The following is a 25229-nucleotide window of genomic DNA, read 5'->3' as shown; positions in this document are numbered from 1 at the left end:
CTCAAGCATGACCCAACCCGAACCCGACCCGCATATGTTATGACATTAACCCGTATTGACCCGACCCGAGATGACCCGACTCAAACCTGACCCGTTTACTCGAATTGACAGCTCTAAGAACGAACCCTTACAAATTGTGAATCTTTTAGCCATGTCCGGTAGTTCTCTTATTTTGACACGACTTTACAAACATATCCCCCTTATAAATGTAAACTATTTCACTTTCACCTCCTTTAACTACTCTATAAGAATTTAACTTGTTACCCCACCACCCATCGAACAACCACCACCCACCATCCACCACTCCGATCCACGTTATAATTTTAAAGAAAATTGGTTTTGACATAGATGGGTTTCCAGGTGATGGGTGACAAAGGGAAATGAGGGGAAATGGTGAGGGGCAAAGTAAGCAAATTAATCAAAATATTATATAATCTAATTAAGAAATTTATCCTTTCATGAGTTTAAGGTATAAAAAATTTGTGCATTGTACGAACTTTAATCTAGTTTAATATAATGGAAAATTTGTCAAGAATAAGTCAACCTTTACGTAATTAGGTTAAAATAAGCCAACCTTTCGATTAACTCAAAATAAGTCAAGTTTTAAGGGGTATATTCTTTTAATAGGCCAAATGACCTAGAACCTACAAAACAGGTCATTTTTTTAACTAAAAATAATATATTAAAATTAATTTTTATTAATAATATTAAATTTAATTAAGTAACTATGATTATATAAAATAACTTATAAAATAAAATTAAATTAAAAAACCAGCCAACCCCTTCCCCCACCCACTGCCACCCCTACCAGCTGCTGGCGCCGGCGACCACCTCTCTTTCCCGGCGCCGGCGACCTCATGAATTCTCTCTCCTCTCCCACACTTTCCATCCTTTCTCTCCCCTTACTCTCCCTCTGCAACTCCCTTCATTATACAAACCTACAAACACCCATTTTCACAACTTTCTGGAACACCATTTTCATTATAATTATCTGCAAAATTCATGCTCAAGCTTACAATAATGGTGTTTTTCCTCTCAATTTCTCTCTCCTCCTCTTCCTTCTAAGTTCTAACCACCATCACTTCCCTCTCTTTCACCACCTCAACCCCAACTATCAGCGTAACAAAAAAACACCACCCATCTTCCGCCACCCTTACACATCGTCGTCGCCGTCAACCACCATACTCCTCTAGTTTACTCCTCCTCCGCATCTCCAATTAACACCCTTGTCCACTCTGTTGCTGCAAATCGCTCTAAGGACGCCGTCTTGCGCTTCAGTGCTTCACGAAGAGACGGGAATGGGTTTAGGGGTTGGGATTAGGAATTGAGGGTCGGGTTTTGGGATGGGAATGGGGAAAGGGAGGGGATGGGGTCGCCGGCGACGAAGGATATAGGTGGTCGCCGGCCGCTGGAAGGGGAGGGGGCTGGCACGCCTGGCAGTGATTGGTGGCTGGGTTTTTTCTTAGTTTTTTTGTTTATTTTATTTATTTTGACATAATTATATAATTGTGAATTAATTCTTTTAAAATAATCAATCAAAAAATAAATCTTAATTATTTTTTTTTTTTTGAAAAAGGACCAATCACATAATGACACTTGTCATATTTAACCTTAACAACTGGTTAATTTCTAATCTAACAGGTTTTGACTCATTTTGAGAAAATACCCTTAAAAATTGACTTATTTTGAGTTAATTGAAAGGTTGCCTTATTTTGAGCTTACCACACAAAGGTTGGCTTATTCTTAACAAATTTTCCTAATATAATTTAGTATGTATCAATTAATTTTATAAGGATTTGTTCGGTATCACTATAGTTTTCAGTTTTCATTTTTTTTTTTAAAGTCATAGGGTATGTCATATTAAGAATAAAACAGTAGTATGACTTGTTGAAATCATGATTATTAAGAAAACTAACAACAATAAAGTGAAAACTACTAGTCCTGTCTACTACTACTACGGCAGCAGCTACTACAACTGCTACTGCTATACTCCCTCCGTCTCATAATACTTGACATAGTTCTCATTTTCGTCCGTCCCACAATACTTGGCACGTTACTAGCTAGATATGGAATTGAACTACTACTAAAAAAATATTTTTCCACATTTCTTACTCCTCACCTACCCCACTTAGCTTGTAAGTTTCTTACAATATAAAAATACAAAATAAATGTTTTTATGTAATAAACAAATGTTTTAATCCACCCCAATGTCTTGAGACGAAGGGAGACGAAGGGAGTAGCCTATTTAACTTGATGGTCATATTTTTTTTATTTTAAAAGGTTCATTTATTTGTGAAATGTCAATGAAACCTTGAAATTAAGTATTAAACTACTCATCTGATTACGAAGATTTAAATTAACAAATATTTCGAACATGGATAAATTTGCATATTAATGATAATGTCTTCTAGAAAATTACTACTTCCTCCGTTTTTTTTATTGCTACAACACTATCCTAAAATGGAAATGTTACAATAGTTACAACACGTTATAAAAGGAAGGTTTTTATGATGAAAAGTTACTATTATTATTTCATATAAAGAGTATTAAAACATAAGGAATTCTAATTTCAAAAAAAAAAAAAATTAAGAATAAATATTGCGAAGTGAACCTGAGATACGTACTAGTTGATATTGATAATGGTTTCCATATGACAATAGCTCTACGAGGATAGTTTTTTAAGTATATTATCTAACAAGTTTAATGGATGAGACATGTACATTTTTCTATAAAAGTTGTCGTTTAATAATTTCATCTATTTTTCTCCTAAAGTATCTCTCTCATATATCGTTGGAAATTTTGTGTAGAATTACCAGTTGTTTTGTGAATAACTACCCGTTTTCAAAAAAAGTTTGTTTAAAACTATCCATCAGATGGCAAAAGTTTGTCTACCACTACACATAAACAGTTTTCGTCCAATTGAGTCGTTTTTGGGGTCCACTCATACGGTTTTCACTCAATTCTCTTCTCCTTCATTTACTTTCCCTCAAAACTCATCCAGAAATCCAAAAGAAAAAATTTGAGAATTTCAACACAATTTCTCCCTTAATTGGGTATGTTTTAAGCTAATGTTTTAATTCTTGGTCAATCACTACAAGAAAAATACCTTTTCGTAGTGATTTTTTAACATTTTGTATCGATTTTAATTGCTAAAAAAAATCACAACGAATGGTTATTCGATACAATATTCGTCGTTACTATAGTCTTTAGTTGTGTTTTTCGCTTTCCCTGGGTTGTATTCAATGATCGATACGGAAAAAGCTCTAATATTAAATGTTTTTTCAATAAGCTATGACATATTTTATGATCTCTTTGTCAAACAAAATTTTAATATCTAGTGTTAAAAAAAAAGGCTTTTTGTATCAAATTTTGGATTTTAGTGGCGATTGTAAATGATACGTTTTTCCTTAATTTTATAAATGTGAAGAAAAAAGGCGAATAATGTTATTATGTTTTTCGTATCGATTTCAAATGGGTTTATTTTGTCGATTGTAAATGATATGAATTTCTCTACTATTTCACAAACATATGTTCATATTATAATGAATGTACATACAATCGCTACGAAAAGACAATTTTCTTGTAGTGTATTTAATTTGTTTAGGGTTTTACTTCAATTAACATAGTTAGGGATTCAATTTAGGGTTTAAGACTTCAATTCAATTTGAGGATTTTAAATTTTAGGGTTTATTGCTTGAATTAAATTAGGGATTTTGCTCATTTCGTCAATTAAAAATTTAGAATTCTAATTTCAGCAGTAAAAAATTAGGGGTTTCTACATTATGTTTAACAATTTATAATTAAAGTCACAAATTTCATAATTTTCTGAAAAAGATGAATTTAGAGATTTGCTTAGGTCAAATTATGATGATGAAAATTATAGGGCAAAGAAGAAGAGTGAAAATGGATGGGAGAGTAAATGAAGAAGAAAGAGGTAGTTGACGAGGGGAGTTAATTGGGTGGGAAACCGTAGGGTACTAGGGTGGACCCTACAAACGACTCAATTAAATGAAAATCATTTATGGGTAGTGCTAAACAAACTTTTGCCATCTTATGGGTACTTTTAAACAAAATTTTAAAAATCGGGTAGTTATTCACAAAACAGCTTATCTTTAAGATAATTCTACACAAAATTTCTAATATCTTTTCTTATTTTGAAGATTAACGGAGGTTTCTCAAATTTTGTAAGTAAGTGAAAAAAAAAAAGACTTGTTAAATTATTTCTTTGTTGGGTTTTCTTAATCATCACTTGTAACACACTAGAAATTTCTTTCCTTTAAAATACCTGTTTTACTTTTTTTAAAACTCAAAATAGGAAAATCTAAGATATTATCGGCACCGTGAAAAAGGCTAAGACAATTATCAAAGACACACAGAGGAAGATTAACTTTAAAACAGTCAAAACAAGTCAACTTAAAAAGTCAACCCAAACGAAAGTAAAGTCAAACAAAATCAACCTGCAATTCAACTTGGAACCATTGTAGACCCTTATTAAAGCCAAACCAACTTGAAAACCTTTGCGTTAGTCTCAAAAACATAATAATAAAATATTCAAAACAATAAACCACATCATAAACTTATGGAAACTAAGCATGATTCTCTCTTCACTCATGTCCCATCATGAAAATGCTTCATTACCTGAAAAGCTTCTCTCTACTCTATATTAAAAATGGGTCATCATAGGTCTTAAGTAAAGATAAGGCCAAGCAAACACACAAACACGCAATCAGTAAAGCTGAGTACATAAGCGTAAATAAATCACACTAACATGCTTTCATCCTATCATCACACAAATTATCTTGTTGCACCTGTTTACAAACATACAACATACAACACGACTTTATAAATACATAACTAAATAATTTATTTAGCTTGATTACGCATCGAACAGATTATCACCTAACCTGCCCCAATAAAGGGGTACTAACACGGGAGCTAACCGTGCCAGTATAAAAGAACCACTCGTAAGTGGCGGAATTCCTGCGCATAATAATAAAAAGGAATATACAGCATCCTGTACTCCCAGTTGAAGTTATGGTTAAATATAAAAGCTCATAACTCCCTTCATGTGTTGATACTCAAGGTATATGCGTTCCAGGAGTCTTGGTGCGTAATCTCTTTCAGTTTACGTTGCTTATTACATATTATTAGACTTGGTGGTGACTCTCAGACCATAACAAAATCAAGCATTACAATTACTCAAGCAATCAAACATACCAATTTAATTCTTGAATAATAAGTGACCACATAATATTTAATGTTGAACCCTTTTTAAGTCTATCTCGGTGTCAAAGACACCTTAAACGCATAATGCGCCACAAATCCTATCCCTCGGTGTTGAAAACATCTTAAGTACACTAAAGCACTAAAATATAATATATTCCTCGTGTTCAAAGACACTTAAATAGCTCTTTCCTCATGCTTATAACATCAATAAAAATTAAATGAACCATAAAACAATTCCTTTTCAATATTCCAAACTCAATTAAACATACAGTTTGATTAAACATGTTTTCTATCATGCCAATAATAAAAGTGTGGTTCATATCCAACATGCCAAAATAATTATTAATTCATCACAATAAATCATGCTTCATAATTCAATCACCAATATAAACCAAACCACAAATTCCAATCAAAACCTAGCATGATACTACTTAGAATTAATTAATCAAATCCTAGCATGTTCCTACACCATCAAATATATGTCAAGTACGCGAACGTACCTTGAATACGATCTTAGAATCACCACGACTATGCGAAATCACTCAATTGAAAATCTCCTACAATTTAAAATCATAAGGAAGCATTAATATCTACTCCACACAAATTTCCAGCAATATTTACACTCATTAAATCACTCATAAATTAACTAAAACAAGCTAAAAATTAATTTAAAACCCTTACATTAATCCCAATAAATGGGTACTCAAAAATACCTTCAAGAAACTCAATTGTGACTTACTAACCAAAATTCCAGCTTTTCACCAAAAAAAAAAAAAAAAACCAAAATTCCAGCTTTATTAAATTATTAAAATTTGCTGAAATTATGTTTTAAAACACCCAAATCAAATATTTAAAATATCCTTAATTAAATTCCATCATTTACAATAATTTGAAAATCTAGGGTTTTCAATTTAGGGGTTTTTAATTCAAAAACAAATCTGAAAATTAATTTGCATTATACTTATTATCAAACATTTCAAAATCATCACAAAACCCATAGATCATAATTAGAAACAAGAATTAAAGCAAAAGAAGGTTTTTTTTTCCGGAAAACCGCCAGCAACAGCCACCACGACGTGCGGCTGGGCTGCTGCCGCACCCGCACGTGTCGCCGCAGCTGCTGGCGTGCTCGCTGGTGGTCAGTCGGCAGTGTGGTGGTGGTGGTGGTGGGCGTGGTGCACAAAAAAGGGAAGGGGAAAATAAGAAAGGAAAAGGAAATAAGAGAAAAGGGAGAGAGAAAATTTACTTTGGGTATTCTCCGCTTTGGGCAAACATGTGTTGAATATTTATATCCTTTTTCTCTAGAAACCCTCCTACTCTTTAATTCCCTTTCTATCCTTACTAATCTCTTTCCTACTCAAACTCGTTTTTTGACTTTTAAAAACTTCCTTTTATAAAATACTTACTTTTATAAAATCACATGCTCCAAAAATATAATTTTAAATAGGAAAATTTTTAATACCAACAAAAAATGTAACCACTTGTTTAATTTTTTTATTTTTAATTACCACCCCTTAAATTAAATAAATGCTCAGATTACCACCCATTTTAATAATCCGGTGGATTTTTTGTCTGTAGGCCCCACCTAACACTTATTTTGACTGATTTTTTCCCCGATTTTTCTCTTTAAAAATGTTCTCTAAACTTTAATTCACATTTCCTTCGCTAAATTCTACCAAAGAAAAAGCACATATTTCTCGAACAACATAGATGCTGCTGCCCAACAGATTATCTCTGAAGCTCTAGGCATGGAAGCTACCAATGATCTTGGCATGTACCTTGGCATGCCTACCATTTCAAGTAGAGTAACTAGAGAGACTTTTGAGCATTTGTGCGAGAAAATTGATAGGCGGCTGTCGGGATGGAAAACAAAATATTTGTCCATGGTAGATTGAATCACTTTAGCCAAATCCACCATTTCTTCCTTGGCTTATGACTCGATGCAGACAACTAAGATCCCAAAGTCGGTGTGTGATGACATTGATAGGAAAACACGAAGATTATTTGGGAAGGCAGTGAGAATAACAAAAAAATTCACCTCATTGCTTGGGAAAATCTTCAAAAGCCAAGAGCACAAGGTGGTATTGGCATAAGATCAGCAAGCCAGGCTAATGCAGCCTTTTTGGCAAAACTCAGGTGGAGATTACTCACAAATCCGGATGCTCTTTGGGCTCGTGTGTTGCGTGAGAAATACTGTAAGGGCAGGTGCGACTCTGATATGTTTTAACCGAGACAAGGAATGTCAAACGTTTGGAAGGGAATTTCTAAAAACGCTAAACACCTTTGTGAAGGGATTCGTGTTGCTGTTGGTAATGGAACTATGACCCTTTTCTGGGATCACCGCAGGGTGTCCTCATCACCACTAATTGATGTAGCAATTCAACTTATCCCTGATGATCTTCTGGGAGCAACAGTTGAGGAGATGTGGGAACATGGCATGGGATGGAAGTGGGATGTGTTTGGTCACTTACTTGATCAAGACACTCTTAAACTCATTCAAGCTCACGAAGTAAATGAGAATCCAGATGTTGAAGACCTGCTATACTGGAACAACTCTCCCAAAGGCAAATTTTTGATAAAGTCAGCTCTGCACATCATTCGTAAAGAGAATTCAAGCTTGGATGAAGACATTTGGGACTTAATCTAGAAAGCTCCAGTCCAACAGTGTGTGAGAGCGTGTATGTGGCTTGCTTGCCATGATAGGTTGATGTGGAATCTGAATAGATTCAAACGCAAACTCACTTCTAGTCCTTGCTGTTTTACCTATGGGAGTGCAGATGAATCGACTATGCATATCGTTAGGGATTGTTCTGCTGCCAAATGTGCTTGGAGAAGAGTAGGAGGTCCTAGCAATAATCCTGATTTCTTTCAAGGGGAATTAAAAGAATGGTTGATGAGAAACTTGGACTGTGGAAATGAGGAAGAGTCAAAGGAATGGCCTACTTATTTTGGAGCCACAATCTGGTGGTTATGGAGATGGAGGAACAACAGAGTATTTGCTAATGGTAAAGATATTCCTGTGGATATTGGAGCATTCTTGAAGGTCCGATTGAAGAAACTTGGAGATGCATTCATGATGATCCGCTGAGCACAATGCAAGTCAGTAGGCAGCCTAGAGTTGAGAAACTTATTACTTGGCTCAAACCTCAGATTGGTTGGTATGCTTTGAACACGGACGGGGCAGCTAAAGGCTCCCCTGATCCAGTAGGGGGAAGTGTCATTATACGCAATAATGAAGGTCATTTCATCTCGGGTCTTGCTGCAAATTGTGGAAGATGCAATGCATTTAGAGCTGAAGTAATGGATCTGGTTTGAGGGCTTGAACTTGCTCGAAATCTACACATTAGCAAGCTACAGGTTCAACAAAATAATCAAGCATGTGTTCAAGCACTGAGTTCTGATTCACAACCAAGCGGTGAGTGTGCTCACTTGTTTCAGCATTGCCACAATTTGCTTAATAAAGATGATTGGGAGGTTATGGTGGTTCATGTATTCCGTGAGGGTAATCGTGCGACTGATTGGCTTGCTAATTGTGGAGTGGCTCAATCGGATAATCTTGTTATTCTAGGTAGTGCTCCTTTGGAGCTTCGTAGGATTATTAGTGAGGATGTGCAAGGTGTGACTACCCCACGCTTTGTACCTTCCTAGTTTGATTATTTTGTTGTATTTTTGCTTTTTTTTGCTTTTAATGGTATTTCTCTGCCTCATTTGTCCAAAAAAAAAAAAAAAAAAAAAAAAAAACATATAGTCCACGAGGAACAAGTCCAACCGTCCAAGGGGATACTAAAGTTGGGCTAACTTTAGAATTACATTTCTGTTTATAAAAAAGGCCCAACTATATAGAAAACCCTAGCAAAGCTTTTTGATAACAGACACAGACTAGGGTTTTTGATTGAAATCCTCACTCATTCCTGCTTAACCAATCTCTGTTGTCGAACAAACGCCGCTGAAGAGAGAACAACTTTCTCTCTCTTCCACCCAAATCTTCAAACATGGTCAGTCTCCTCACTAATCTCTTGCAATCTACTCATTTCTTGTTTTCTCTAATTTCCAATACTATGATTTTTGTTCATTGCATAATCTGAACTTTTTCTGAATGTTGTGGATTTTTGTTTCTGGGATCGGCTGCATGTCTTCTGGGTCTTTAAAATTTTCATCAATTTGATCTTTTTTGTGTAATTTATGTGATTTTCTGTGATTTTTCTTGCCAAAATGTGACCCAGGTCTTTTTTGTTTTTGGTTGTACTGGGTGATTGTGGTTAGTTACTGTGAATTGATCATAAATGTTGATGGAATTTGCTAATTGTATAATTATCTTGATCTAATGATTTTTGAATATCGGTTATTTGGGTAATTTCTGGTTGGAATAAGGGTTGAAGTCTCTAGTTTAGATACATTTCGTGTTGCTTTTGAATTGAAGGTATCAGTGGATTGTATTTGTATTAGGGATGTCGTAATGAGATGGTTGATGACTGGCTTTTGCTTTTGTTGGGCGGTAATGGTGCTTCCCTATATATCGGTTATCGAGTAACTGGTTTAGTGTGGTACTGTCTGAGAGCACAGGGAAATGGATGAAGAGTATTCGAGTGCGTTTGTTTTAGCATTTTCGTCGATTGATGATGGGATATGTTTCATTGATTTATTTGTCGAAATGGCTACTTAATCTGTGTTTGCTATTAAATTGCATATACAACGTATTGCAAAGGTGAAAGGATTGTTTTATTGTACTTATTTTTCATTTCAATTGTGTCATAAATGGTAGTGTACTAGGTAAGAGTTAAATTCAGGTGGGAAATGTATAACACTGTTCTCGGTGATTACTTGTCTGCGGAGCTTCTTCTTCCAAATGGTTAAAGTAGAAGGCGGATTGATTTTTTGTAGGAAATAGAGCTGTTCTCGTTTTGAATTTTTGATATCATGTCTTAATTGCAGAGTATATCTTATACTTTGTAGGGATTAAATGCTATTGAGAATTTAGGGTATGAATGTTTGTTCTCCAATGTTTTTTATTCATGTTTTGTTGTTTATCTGAATTGCAGGCGAGAGGATTGAAGAAACATTTGAAGAGGCTCAATGCCCCCAAGCATTGGATGCTTGACAAACTTGGTGGTGCATTTGTAAGTGACTCAAATTTTCACGTTATTCATCTGGCTGTTTTGCTGCTGTAATTTTTTCTTATGTTTGCTGCAATTTGATACGCAGGCTCCCAAACCTTCATCTGGTCCCCACAAAGCAAGGGAATGCTTGCCCTTGATCCTTATTCTGCGTAACAGGTTAAAGTATGCCCTTACTTACCAAGAGGTCCAAGCTATTTTGATGCAACGACATGTTCTTGTTGACAACAAAGTCAGGACTGATAAGACCTACCCAGCTGGTTTTATGGGTATGTTCTCTTTCAATTTCTGTCTTGATCTTCTATGTTGATTTGCATTATGCGACGTATATATAAGATTTCTTGAGATTGGATTGCATGATGTATTCACCTTTTTATGGTAAAGACTTGCTATTTTTTGCCCCATATTATACATATTGTCGGTGTTCAATTGGTAATATTACAAATTAAACAATCTTTGTTAGGATAGTTAATACCTGATAACTATGCATAAACTTTTTTGGCACCTGTTAATGGGAACTGCCTTTTTTTCCAGATGTTGTTTCCATTCCCAAGACAAATGAGAATTTCCGTCTGCTTTATGACACCAAGGGAAGATTCCGCTTGCACTCTATCAGAGATGAAGAGGCAAAGGTATACTGTCATTTGCTTCTAAGAATTTATTGCATTTAGTTTTGATCCTTTTATTTGACTTGATGTCTTTTATGCTCTTCTTTTGCCTTGATGCCACCAGTTAAGTCTTCATAATATAGAGAATTGTGTCTTATTGTGTACATTTATCTACTTTTCAGTACAAACTCTGCAAGGTCCGATCAATTCAGTTTGGACAGAAAGGTATTCCCTATTTGAACACCTATGATGGTCGCACCATCCGTTATCCAGACCCACTTATCAAGGCCAATGACACAATCAAGCTTGACCTGGAAGCCAACAAGATTGTTGACTTCATCAAGTTTGATGTCGGAAATGTTGTTATGGTGACTGGTGGTAGAAACAGAGGGCGTGTTGGAATCCTGAAGAACAGAGAAAAGCATAAGGGTAGTTTTGAAACCATTCACGTAGAAGATGCTGCTGGTCACGAATTTGCAACTCGTCAAGGCAACGTTTTTATCATTGGCAAGGGCACCAAGCCATGGGTATCTGTTCCCAAGGGTAAGGGTATCAAGTTGTCAATTATTGAGGAGGCTAGGAAGAGGCTACAGAAGGAAGCAGCTACTGCTTAATTTTATGTAATGCCAATATGGTTTATCTCGAGTTGAACTGCTCTACATATTTTTCTTAGATGAATGCTTTAGTTATTTCCTTGTGTCGTTACAATTTTGGCCTTTTAAACTTGCTGTGAGGTTGTTATAGATGTTATTTCTGTATTTGAGATGAATGTGACTAGCTAAAATTTATCCTTTTCATGGCAAGATTTTGAATTCTTTGCAAAATGGTTTTGATGGGTCAGAAATATCGTTTGTAATTAAGCTTGAGTTCTACCTCATTGATTTTGATTTCATCAATGTTGTACAACGTCCATTTTGAGAACCAAACATAGAATAACACTTTTGAGCCTATGTATGTTTAGGACTAAAATGTGCATGATCTTGTGTAGTAACTAGTAGGTTGGGTTAAATTGGGTCAATTTGATTTCTTGTCAAAAAAAAAAAAAAAATTGGGTCAATTTGATTTCTGGGTTTGATTAAGTTCTATAGATTGTTGGGTATTGAGTTTACGCTTAGCTTAATAGGATTGGGATTGGGTCCTTTCAGTCATATTTAGGTTAGATTGGGTTGGGTCAATTTGTTTTTTTGGCTTTGATTCAGTTCAATTCAGTTGAATAACACTTTAATTTACCATTACATATACTAGACCGATGATAAAATATTAGGGAAACTTTAAATTTTTGCTAAGTTTTTAATGTTAATATTTTTTGTAATACTTCTGTTTTTATGGAAAAATGGATATAAATAATATCACCTTTGGTTTGACGATAACAATCCCACTTTTTAAGGCAATCCCACCTTGGTATGTGATTTTTTTTTAATAGACCTTTTGATCTACAACCTGTTAAACAAGTTTTTTTTTTTTATTTTTATTTATTTTATTTTATTTTTATTTTTATTTTTTTAAGTCATGTGTCATTCAATAATTGGTCAAAATTAAAAAAAAAAGTTTAAAACAAAATAAGTAAAAAATTAAAAAAAAAAAAAGTCATCAGCCACCGCCCACCTTATCCTAGCCCCACCAAAAATCGGACGATTGCAACCCTAAACCCACAAAAATTGGCTGGTCGGAACCCTCAAACACCAAAATCCACTTTGCCGACCAAAAGCCACCCCCGAAACCACCCTGGACCCAAATCCCACCCCCGAAATCGCCTTAACCACAACAGCCACCGCCTTAAAAACCCTACCTAGCCGCCGAAAAACCCCCGAAATCTCCCACTCAGCCCCGGAAAACCCCACCCAACCTCCCTAATCATCCCGAATGTCCCCATCTAAGCTCCGAAAAGGTCGCTTAAAAGACCCTAAAAACCCGACCCCACTGCGTAAAATCCACCGTTTACCCTGTGGGTAGGTGTCACCGGCCATTTCGGAGGTTAAGGTGGGCGACCAGCCGATGTTCGTTGGTTGCTAGGGTAGGGGGCTGGAGTGTCACGGTGGCTAGGGTTTGTAGTTGGTGGCAAGTTTTTTTTTTTTTTTTTTTTAAAAAAAAAAAAAAAAAATTGTTTTCTGTATTTTTGTATTTTTTTTTTATTATTCAAAAAATAAAATGAACCTATTTAAAATTGACACATGGCATATAACCTACAAAAATAAGTCACCAACAGGTTAAGGTCTATTAAAAGAAGATCACATAACAAGGTGGGATTGTCTTGTAATAATCAAAAGGTGGGATTGCTATTGTCAGACCACGCAAATGTGAGATTATTTATTTCCATTTTCCCTATCTTTATGCTAAAATTTAGCCCGTTCTAAAAACTTTAGAGCACCCGCAATAATAACTACTTACCTAGTTACCTCCATTTTTTATTAGTTGACACGTATTTCTTTTTAGGAAGTTTTTTTAGTTGACACGTTTTCTTTTTGGGTAAGTTTTATACTTTGTTTTTTAAGTGTACCCCACTTGCTTTATCATTCTCTCTCACTCTCTATCCTCTCCTTAATATGTGCCTAAATTGAACGTGTCAATTAAATAGAAACGGAGGAAGTATATCTTAATAGAGGATACTCAATTGATGAGGATGAAGCACCATCCTTTGTAGAAAGAGGATGTACACTCCTCACTCCAAGAGCCACATTTGGGCTTGTTGTCTGATGCATGGAAGCCCACCCAAAAAAATTGTAGATATCTTATTTTTTTTACTCATCAACGTGCGACCAACCAACTATAAGTAGACACTTGACACTTTAATTGCATCGGGAGAATTAAAAGAGGATCTTTTATTGATGTGGAAGGAAATAAAAGATGGGAAAAAGTAAGAGGATGAAAAAAGTAAAAGGCATGGTACATAGAAAGAGAAAGCGAGTTGTTAAACGAATAAGAAGGGAGAGAGAGTAAATCAGAGAACGATGCTGTCCTTGTTCTTAAGGGCCTGTTCTCATACGTTTATTTTCAGTTTAGTACAGTTTAATTCAGTTCAGTTCACTTCAGCTCCTATTTTCCTTCTTTTATAAAATTTTCATTTCAATTCAGTTCAGATGAGTCCAGTCTATGAGAACATGCCCTAAGTCGAAATATGGCCTGGATGCATTATTAAATCAAATATTTAAGATTCGAGTCAATGTTAATCAAATCTCGAGCCAAATCAGTCTCACCTTGAGGAGTTCCAAAACACGAGCTAGTTGCTACAATGAATTAAACTGTACTAAACTGAAAATAAACGTATGAGCTCAATCTTCTAGACTTGACAAGCTTTGATACATTCCCAACTTCCAAAGCCACCACTGTTATGTCTCAACTCTCAAGTTAACTCGATCTCATTTTTATTCCTTAAGTACCTCGTGCTAGTTGCTACAATGCTATCCATTTAGATTGCGTGATTTAAACTCAAATAAAGCTAAACTCCCCTTTGGCACTACATTGCTTAGAATGACGAATAACAATTGCAACCACAAAACCACACAAACTATAAACCCCACATATTCAAAAATTGACTACTAACATAACAACAACATTATCCTCAATTTCAAATCCCATCTTTCCTCTGTTGATGATCATACTCCCAACTCCACAACCTCCATGTTTCCGGCGACAACAACTTCCTCGCCACCATCTCTACCACCGCATTCCCTCTTCTCTCCTCCACCTTCTCACCTCTTCTCCGACCTCCTCCTCCTTCGTCCGCCATGTTCGACTCCCTCCCTCTCCCTCTCTCTCCACCGCAACTTCAACCTCGCACTCGCCGTAAAATCTACGCCGAAATCTAGATGCTTCGCCAAATCAACTGCCGAAGATCAGATTAGCGATTCCGAGACTCGTGATGATTCCGGTGTTGTTGATTTTGATGACAGAGAAATTGCTGGTAATGTTAAAGTTGAGCATTATTCTGCTTCTGGTAATGATGTTCCCAAAGTGAATTCTTCGCCTCCTCCTTCTCCTCTTGGAATTCCTGAGCCTGTTTATCAGGTTTGTTTTTAACTTAACTAGCAGTTTTGTACTTTTGTGAATAATTGCTGTAATTTATGCTTAAAATTGGAGTAAATCCAAGTTTATCAATGTTGGTTACTACTTAACAAAGAATGCAAATCAAATGGCAGTTTCGTAAGGAGGATCAATAATTTCTTAATTATAAAATGCAAGTGAAGTTGTTGATTTATTTACGAAAATGCCACTTGATTTGCATTTTTAGTTGCTTTCTCTTAAAATCATGTTATTTTTTGTTATCTTGAATTGGATTATATTATGTTGTGATGTAATGGATGAATAGGTGGTGGAGGTGAAGTCGGATGGAATGGTATCGACGAAAACGATTAATAGAAGGAATTTGCTGAAAACTAGTGGTGAGTTTGAGATCATACATAGTCTCTTTGTTTAGAATTAGTTGTCGTGTTACTAGTTCAAATTACATGATCAACATGACTATTAACTTGATAATTAGTTTTTGTAACTTTGGCCAGTTGCTTATGAGCTTGTTTATTGTCAGGTCTTCGTCCTCGTGATATTCGCAGTGTTGATCCGTCCTTGTGGTTGACAAACTCGATGCCATCGTTACTGGTACATAATCAGATCTCTTACAGCTTAATGACATACAAGTAATTGAGGCCAATAAAGGAAGTAAAATAGACTAAGTAAAAAGTCATAGACAATACTCACAATACTACATGTTAATCAGTCATGAACTAATGGCAGTTTACTGATTTGGGTTACAACCTATCAAATTGCTTATGTTGGCTCGAAACCCTTTTCACTGCTGCAATTTCAGGTTTTATTTCGTATGTTAAGATTGATCATCCATTTGAACATATGTTATAGGTTCGGGAGCATGCTATTCTACTGAATTTGGGTTCATTAAGGGCGATAGTGATGCAGGAACGTGTTCTCATATTTAACTATAACCGGTAAATTTATTTCCTTACAGAATTGTTTTTGCTGTTTGAAAATTATTTCTCTGCTGATATCTAACATACCTTTCAACATGAATTAACAATGCATGTGTGTATTTGTTAATTATTTCAGGAGGGGAGGAAAAGCTTTCATTGACTCGTTGTTGCCTCGTTTAAAGTCTGTAAACACAAATGGAGTGTTGTCTATGCCATTTGTACTGGAGGTAAGTTTTAATGTCATGAATTTGTTTGTCTTAGGCTCTGTCCATATGGACTAGAGCATTATTATGTGGTCAAGTTTGCTTCATAATATCGAATGATTTCATAGTAGTTGAAATGTCTAGTTATAGTATGCAATACTTTAGAATTCCAAACTTCTGAGGGTTAATGTTTCTAGGTTGTCGAAGCAGCCTTGGTTTCAAGAATACAGCGCTATGAGCAAAGGATGATGGAAATAGAACCTCGTGTGAGTATGGCAACACAGTGAGTATAGCTTTTGTTATTTTCTTATTTGATATCTTGGCAATCCAGAACTTGGAAACGAAAATTGTATTCCAATTGTGTTTTGGTTGTTTATCACTTAGCTAGCTTTGTCCTTAAATAGGAAAGTTATGCCAAATTATTCTTAAATTTCTGAAAATCATTAGAGATTGGGGTTATTCACTTATTCTATATTGTATATTCCTTTGGTTTTGTAATTCCATTCCAAACTGTAAGAAAAGTATTCTTTCATGCATCTCAGGTTCAATCACTACTTGAGGTTCTCCCTAATCGATTAACAGGTGATATCTTGGAACAACTTCGCACTAGCAAACAAACATTGGTATGTCTTGCCCTTTTTTCAACAAACAAGCAGTGTAGCACTTTCATTTTAGCAATACACAACCTGAAATATATTCTTTTTATTTGACAAGGTTGAGTTGGGATCTCGAGCTGGGGATCTCAGGCAGATGCTGCTTGATCTTTTGGAAGACACGCAGGAATTACGCAGGATATGTATCATGGGAAGGAATTGCACAGTTGATAGAATTACTCACTCCTTAGAATGCTCAGTTGCCTTGGACAAAGATATTGCCGAGGGTGAGTCAAAAGGGGAAAATTGTTGTGTGCACTTATCATGAAATCTTTGAAATGGGATTCTAACATATTGTGTCTGATGCAGAAGAGGAGGAAGAAATTGAAATGTTGTTGGAAAATTATCTTCAGAGGTATTATGACCAGGCAGTTTATTAAGAATGCTTGTACTGTATGTTGCCAGAATGATCTACTTGATTTCAGTAATTCCGTACATTATTTAATATCTTTCATATGCATCATGCAGACTAGTAGGCTGTAAAACACTTTCAAATCTGCAATGATATGTAGTGTGTTTTGGGGAAGCTAGTCTAAGAGAGCTCCTATTCATTTTACGAAAGCTTTAGAGTTGTGAGACGAATCTCATTGCTTGCATTTGCAGGTGTGAATCTATCCATGGTCAAGCTGAAAGGCTTCTTGACTCTGCCAAAGAGATGGAAGACTCCATTGCTGTAAATTTAAGGTCAGTTTTGGGAATACATTCTTTACCCATATCCTTCATTCTTTTGGGAATACTCTTGTGCAACCTAGGTCATTGGAGGCTCAAGGCATGTCTCTTACTGCCCAAACCGTAATGTTAAACTTGTTAATTTAGAATAATGAAGTTAGTATTCCCAGAACTTGCATACAATGTTAGCCCTGCCTACCCATTATTCCTCAACTTAAAGAGCAAGATCATTTTTGTGGCAAATCAAAAAGCGTGTATATATTGATCTTTTATGCTCTTATATCATTTTTTGCTCCTGAGACTTAAGTTATTGTTGTGGACATTTGCTAATAACAGAAATGTTTTCTCATAATTCAGTTCCCGGAGACTCGAAGTAAGCAAAGTGGAGTTACTCCTCCAAGTAGGCACATTCTGCGTAGCAATTGGAGCTTTGATCGCAGGCATATTTGGAATGAATTTGAGGTCCTATCTTGAAGAACATGTGGTATGTCTTCGGTAGTCTAGTTATATTTTGAATATCATTATTTCAAAGATAGGGCCAACATGTGTTTCACTACAATATAGCTTCTTTGTAATATGAGATCTAAGTAGATTGCATGCCTAAGATATAGGTAAACCCTGAAATCTTCTCCCTTCAAATGCTCACTTAATTTCAGTATTTATTTTAAAAAAAGTCACAATCTATATTCTTTTTCTACTAACACCAATTTCCAAAATATTTATGATTATATACTCATAATGACTTTTGTTACATACTAGACAAGTATTGTATGGATCATGATCATGTTCTTTTAAAAAAATGTACATATTCATTTAAGGCACTGTTTGTTTGTCGATTTTCAATCTGAGGTGAAATTAATAGTCCGCTCTTTTGATGCAGTTTGCATTTTGGACGACAACAGCAGGGATTATGATTGGTATTGTGGTTGGATTTTACCTTATGTATGTATATCTCAAGAATAGGAAAATATTGTAGCTTTGTTCTCTCAAAAATCAAAGTAAATTGGGTATATCAGATTAGTGTAACCACCTCATTGTTGGGCTGCTTCACTAGGTTAGCTAGCTTAATTTATTTTTACTGTAATTTTAGGGGGGAAGGCTGTATAAGTGTAGAAGAGAGATCATGTAAACAGGGGGTGTAATACTTGCTACTTGTATTTTTCATGTAAGAAACTCATTATTGCTGGTAGTAATTGACAAAATCATAGAATATCTAAATAAAGCAAGCTGTTTGGCTTATGATTTCATCCGTTTCATTCTTGTGCCCAATTTTTACTTTACCTTTTAGAAACAAATTGTGAATTACTCCCTCTAATAGTCTAATTCCAGATATAGGTCAATCAATCCTCTTCTCTCTCTCTCTCTCTCTCTCTTTCTCTGTTTTTTCTTTTTGTAAGGAGTAGGCTCATCTTAGAAAGGAGAATTTAAAGGAAATCCCTCCTAAAATGAGCTTGGTGAGATTCGACTCCTGGCCTCACACCTGGAAGTCGGACAACTAGTCAATTACTCTAGTCTCCTATCTCAAAGTCAATCAATTCTGTTATTGACTTATTGTTGGTCTATAAAATTTGTTCTAAGATACTAAGATGCATTCCATACTATACTGGTACATATGAGTATTTATTGTCATATACTTTGTATGAATACAATGTTTATTTTCACTAATAATACTACTCGTAGTACATTTGTCTCATAAAGCTCTACTCAGTTACTATTGTCTGTTCTTGTGGTTAAATTTTTATAACTTTGATTGTTAAATTATACTTGTATGTTGTATTCACTTACATGGTCATGTAGGATGTACTCCATATTATGTAATTAGATTTGTTTCAATTTTTATTTTAAAAATATCAAAATTTCATGTTTTATAATTCCACATAAATAGATGTGATCAAAGTTATTCAAGATCGCATAGAATAAAAGTGAGTATAAGACCTTTTTTTCAATTTTTTTTTTTTTGTATGAAGTGAAATTATTATTGCCAAACTATAGATCATTTTTATTGAATTGAAATTAATTAATTAACGATCCTGAAATTATTTTTATTAGTTCGCCTTTTTATTTCTTCTATACAATTACTAAATTTTACTAAATTTATAGAATAGAGGGGAATATTTAATTTCCTAACACTAACGTTTTAAATGGCTTATATTTAGATTGAGGTTGAGAGGAGTTCTAGTCATGCTCTCTAATTTTACTCCACCTATACAAATTGTAGCAATATCTCAACCTCAATTGGAAGAATGCATTATGATTGGTTAAATATCACTATTAGGGAGTCGGTTCATTCGATAGTTGCATGAATGGCGAGGACAAATTATAAGGAAAGTTAACAAAATTACTCGTATTTAACATGCATACTATTTAAATGAGTCAACTACCAAGTACCAATGACTCACAACCTTTCTTTTGGGCAAGGATACTCTATCATACAAGTGTACAAGTGTTGTTGATATACACATACAAACTCTAGATTTCATTCGAGGTTCTTGTGAATATTTCTTATAATTATTTATGGTTATTGTCGAGGTCAGTTTTGCTGCTTTGATTTACACATTTTAGTATAGCATAATTTATAAATGTCTTGTGTTATATGGAGAATGTCTGATCATCCAAAGTACATCAAGTAGATTCCTCCACCTGATAATTCCAGATGTTCGTAGTTGTCACGCTTTGAAACAGCTTATAAGGGACACCGAGAATGAGATCAAAATATTCAAGGAACTAGTACTGCTCCTTAGGACCTCAATTTGTTGCCATGTTTGTTTCGTAGGCAAAGATCTGTCACAAGGAATTAAAACATTTGCATCAGGTCATCTACGAGTTACTGAGTTGGATTGTTGCTGCATTAATATAACAGGTTGAACATATCTTGATTTCTTTATGAAAGCATCTTTACATGACAAAACTACATTTCACAACGAAAATAAATTTCACTGAGAGTCAAGGCATTACCTTACAAGCAAACATAATCAGATTAATCACCCGCTTAAGCTTACAGCAAAAACCACAAGCAGGCTCAGCCTCTTGGATCCCACAGAATGGCCATCCTTTTCAAACAAATTATAGTCGCCACAATCGTGTGAATGTACCCTAACAAGCTGCTGTTTAATTTCAGATCTAACCCAGGAAGATATGTAAGAACCCCTTGCTCTGCTGGCTGTTGTATGAATTCATATTTTGGATATAATTTGGAATGATGAATTTGGCAATATGTCGCTCTTGCCATTCATTATGAACTCCCTTCCGCCACTTAACTATTTATCCCCAAATCTCCTCCTCCATCCATCTTCTCAATTTGCATACCATAAGAAAATGTCTCAAAGTTTTAACACCACCCTCCTCCATAAGGAATTATCCTTTGCGCAGGTTTTCTACCCACTTCATGAATTTCTAAACTCTTGGGCTACCGCCATATGTTGGAGATCCACCGCCAAAAAAAAATATAAATAAATAAATAAATAAAAATGGAAGTTCAAATAGCAGTATATAAAATGCAGGAAGTGTAAAAGAAACAAGCTCCAAAGTTGTATAATCCCACTCAAATGTACATTTGATATCCGGCAAAAATTAGAACCAAATTTGACCCAGAACTAGGAAGGATGCTTGGAAGACTACTTTCACATCCTTCCTTTTTTCCCGACAGGTACATCATTCCTTTACTAGCTCCACTGCATTAAATAATGTAACTGAAAATGCTCAGCCAATCATATATACCTCCAGCGCCGTCTACCAATGATCCGAAGTATGTCTTGTTAAGCACATGCCACATGACAACTTGACAAGTACTTCAATAAAAATTCAGACTGTGCCCTATAAGAAGCATAATTTGAAGCTGGAAACAGAACAGGACCAATTTAAGCACAAACTAGCCTGCAGTTGTCGTTGACAAGATAGAGATAGGTTTCAAATCTTCTGTCATGTTGGAGTCAGTATCAAGAACCAGATTCCTCACTCCAGCTTCAATATCCCCTCTATCCTCAATCTCTGCCTTTTTATCATCACAAATTTCACTACCTGCAGCCTGGACTTGACTACTAAGCACCAAAAGCTGAGGACCTGAACTAATCCATGGATGATTAAGGCATTGTGCAGCTTTTGGCCTCTTCTCAGGAACAAAATCAAGTATAGGGATGAGGAAATCTGCCAAGTCCTTCGCATCTTGCTCCCCAAAACCATACTTGTCAACAAGCACTTTATTGAGTGGCCAAATTTTTAAATCACGAATGTGTCTTAAATCCCCATTTCTGTTGAAAAACTCATTTGCACGACGTCCGGTTTGAGCTACCTGCAAAAGTTGTGCAATTTCAAACAGTATTCACAAAAATCAACATGCAAGTTGCAACAAGGTTTAAATATTCTGTCTTCTCAAAAATTTACAATAAAGAAACCATGACAAATACATAAAAAAGAACAAAAGATTCAAGGAAACAAAAACAATAAAGGAAGAACATATTAGTTTACCTTGCGAGGCATCATGCCCAGCAGCTCCATCATCTGAGCAAGGTGGTCCTGCAGAATAACGTTATAGTCATAAGTCACTGATTTAAACTAGTCGCTGAAAGATACATATTCACAGAGGTTTTGACACCGGCATAAATTCTTGGCCATTAAGATACCCGTTAGCCATTACACATACTCCTGGCCAGGTCAACCCACTGAGGCAGTGCTCAAAAGATCTAAGCCACAGACCACCAATCAAAAGATATGCTCACATCATTAACAATTTTACCAAATCTTGCTGATAAAAACCAAAAGAAAAAAGACAGAACCAATAAATCAATGCTCACGACCTAAATACGACCCTTGCACAGAAAGAGTTCAAGTAGTGTTCAACATTTACAGGAATCATAGAAACAGTAAACTACAAAAGTAAACAACAGCTTCATACACTGTAAATATAAGGCATGTCAAGCTCAATGACAGGTAATTGCAGTGAACGGGATACAAGATAAGCTCTCAAGTTTAACAGTTCACTCACTTGTCAGTAAATAGAAGTCCACAAAAGGATTTCAAGGAAGAATTACTAACATTCACTATCAACAAAATTAGCAATATGCCAAAAAAAGGGGGGGGGGGGGGGGGGGGAATAAAGAAAAAAAAATCCTTTTGAGGAATTTAGGAAATAATCTTCATCCTTGAGAAAAGATTCATTTAGCATCCAATCAATTCACAGAAACATGATTCCATAATTCAAGAAAGAAAAGAAGCTCTTCTATCAAGGGACATAAAATGATACTAGAAGCCATACCTCATCCTTACTGTACTTGTCTCCAGAATGAGGATCAAACAAAACATCGCCAGTGGCAAGCTCAAAACATATGCAGGCAAACGACCATAGATCTGCTGGAGTTGAGTACTTGGATCCAAGAATAACCTCTGGACTTCTATACTGCCTGGTTTGAATATCCGATGTGAACTGCTTGTATGTCCAACAAGTATTTCCAAAATCAACCAACTTGCATTTAGCATCTACTGAATTCAATAATCTTTGTTTTGTGGCACGACTGAGTCCTCTATTACTCTTCTTTCCTGGTTCAGCAGAGTTTCCATTTAATTTCACTTCATGACTAGATAATTCTAGACCGGGCAATCCAATGCTGGATTCAGAATCCCCAGAGGTTTCTTCTCCAGTACCCTTCTGTGCAGTCCGCTTGGCCTTCTTCTTAATCTTTTTTTTCTGGTTCTTAGTCAAGTTCTCATTTGTGGATTCAGTAGTTACCGGAGGCTCCATTTCAGTCTTAGGTTTACATTTACTAGCTGGAAGCAATGGAGATGCGCCTGACTTCCTAGGATCTTTTGATGGATCCATCATGGACAATAGTAAGACATTCTCTGGCTTAAGATCAGTGTGTATCATTGACAGTTGATGATGCAAATAATCCAGAGCAACTAAAATGTGGAAACAAATTTCTTTAACCATGTGAAGTGGAATCCCCTTGTAATCTGAATATTTGATAAGGGTCAGGAGGTTGTCCCCCAAATATTGAAACACCATACACACGTGCTGCCCATTTGGACCTGAATGCTTAAAATGATCCAAAAGTTTCACAACACACTTTTTATCATCAGGATCACCATCTGCGATCAATTTGAGAATTTTTATTTCATCCATTGCAGCCTCCGTGTAATGTCTTGCACTTTTTTGAACTTTCAGAGCTACATACATCTACCAGAAGCAAGTAATAGTATTTTTGTGTTCATTAGTAACGGAAAAGAATTATTTTCCTATTTTAAGTGAGAAAATTGCAGCGACTAAATCATAAATCATTTTCCTAACAATAATCCTAGAGCATATTATCAACCTATATAAACATCACCATAAACATGAATCCAAAAAAGTCAATACAAGATTTCTTTATACTTTAGCCTTTCGCTTTTGATTTTCTTAATCAGAGATACAACATATTTAATCTCAAAGAGTGTTACATGAAACCTCATGTTTCCTCGTTTCAGATACATACTACAAAATCAAAAGCAGATAACCGGACCTTTACCAATACGTTCACACATTCAGTCATCCAGAATCACCTTTGGCTCCCAAAATCCCTTGTCTAGTTAAAAATATACACAAAAGTAGCCTTTCCAATAGCTATTCACAAAACAAACTTCTGAGTTCTAACTACCTTACACTCTCATAATTTGTACTTTTATAGCCATTTCCTTAATTCATTTTTCGAAAATACACGATGCCACATTTCTACGGTTCCAACTTCCAATTCACATTCCCGTCTCCACAAATCACTCTCAGCATCAATGCTGCTGCAAAATACTCATCAACTATAATTTCCACCAAAACTTATACTTCGTATCATTCTCCAAGTCAACTCTGGAAGTTACCTACCCTCATTTTAATTACAAATCTACTGCTAATTGTATTTTCACATTTCATTCATTATAAACACTATATTCCTAACTTAAAAAACATTCAGTATCTTACATACCAAAAAATTCATATCAAACTCACAAATTCAGCAGAAAAAACAAAGTATAGAGAATCAATAACAGAGCGAAGAACACAAACTATTCAACCAAAATTCAAACCACATAAAAACGAACAAATCGCAATAAATTAAAGATCAATAGAGAAGAAATTTACAGAATTCTGAGTGTCCCAAGCAAGCCAAACAGTGGAAAAATGGCCCCAACCAAGCTTCCTCTGAATCACATATCTTCCATTTTTAAAAGTATCACAAATTCGAACTGCGTGATAACCTCCTCTTCGATAATCCTCAGTTCCTTCATCATCCGAAGTGTAATCGCTCTCCTCGTCTCTATCTTCCGCCATTAAAGCAATTAACAGCAAAATTACATCAATTAGAACCCTAACTTTAAGCTTGAATCTCGAAACAAACTGGATTAATTGGGGATTTTTGAGATGATTTTGTCGGAGGAGAGAGAAAAAGTTTGAAATTAGGGTTTTGCAGGAATTACATAGGAAAGGATTAGGCCGCCGTCTAAAAAGTTTGCCGGGAAATTTTAAGGGACTTCTAAATTAAGTAGAGTAGTTGTTTACGTCACTACTACGTTTTTCAACGGTTATTAATGTAAGAGGAAAGTTTATTTTTCGTCCAATATATTTGATATTTGGTCAGCTATAATATATTCTACTCTTGTACTCTAATTATTTCATCAACTAAGTTTTTATAATTGAATGAATTTATGAATTGGTATTTATTGATTGTGAGACTGTTACAATGCACAATTTATTCAACAATTGCAGTTATAAATTATAATGAATAAAACCTTTGCTTGATTCAATTGTATATTGTATGTGTTTGTTAGTTTAGATTGAACCTAATGAATTGGTCGATTTTAGACCAAAGCTTCGAATCAG

General features: G+C 35.3%; 3 protein-coding genes across 3 annotated transcripts; 2 read left to right on the top strand and 1 right to left on the bottom strand.

Annotated features, from left to right (window-relative positions):
* Nucleotides 1-9061: 9061 nt before the first annotated feature.
* LOC145558592 (small ribosomal subunit protein eS4x) lies at nt 9062-11745 on the top strand. The gene is made up of 5 exons (XM_081619880.1): nt 9062-9221; nt 10266-10343; nt 10429-10609; nt 10875-10972; nt 11131-11745. Exons 1-5 carry the CDS (start codon nt 9219-9221, stop codon nt 11560-11562), a joined length of 792 nt encoding a protein of 263 aa, XP_081476006.1. The 5' UTR covers nt 9062-9218; the 3' UTR covers nt 11563-11745.
* A 2696-nt stretch (nt 11746-14441) lies between these two features.
* LOC145558591 (magnesium transporter MRS2-11, chloroplastic-like) lies at nt 14442-18639 on the top strand. The gene is made up of 12 exons (XM_081619879.1): nt 14442-14953; nt 15255-15327; nt 15471-15541; nt 15800-15885; nt 16004-16094; nt 16268-16336; nt 16613-16693; nt 16785-16950; nt 17033-17078; nt 17327-17407; nt 17750-17876; nt 18273-18639. The coding sequence occupies exons 1-12, from the start codon at nt 14567-14569 to the stop codon at nt 18366-18368; spliced, it is 1374 nt and encodes a 457-aa protein (XP_081476005.1). The 5' UTR covers nt 14442-14566; the 3' UTR covers nt 18369-18639.
* A 2223-nt stretch (nt 18640-20862) lies between these two features.
* Nucleotides 20863-24904, bottom strand: LOC145558589 (uncharacterized). Its single transcript, XM_081619878.1, has 4 exons — nt 24492-24904; nt 22644-23561; nt 21857-21904; nt 20863-21680 (listed from the first exon to the last, which is right to left on the bottom strand). Exons 1-4 carry the CDS (start codon nt 24678-24680, stop codon nt 21261-21263), a joined length of 1575 nt encoding a protein of 524 aa, XP_081476004.1. The 5' UTR covers nt 24681-24904; the 3' UTR covers nt 20863-21260.
* Nucleotides 24905-25229: the final 325 nt, after the last annotated feature.

Source organism: Chenopodium album, chromosome 9 (assembly GCF_948465745.1).
Source record: "Chenopodium album chromosome 9, dcCheAlbu1.1, whole genome shotgun sequence".
Taxonomy (NCBI): Eukaryota; Viridiplantae; Streptophyta; class Magnoliopsida; order Caryophyllales; family Amaranthaceae; genus Chenopodium; species Chenopodium album.
This window is presented reverse-complemented; position numbering and strand designations above follow the sequence as displayed.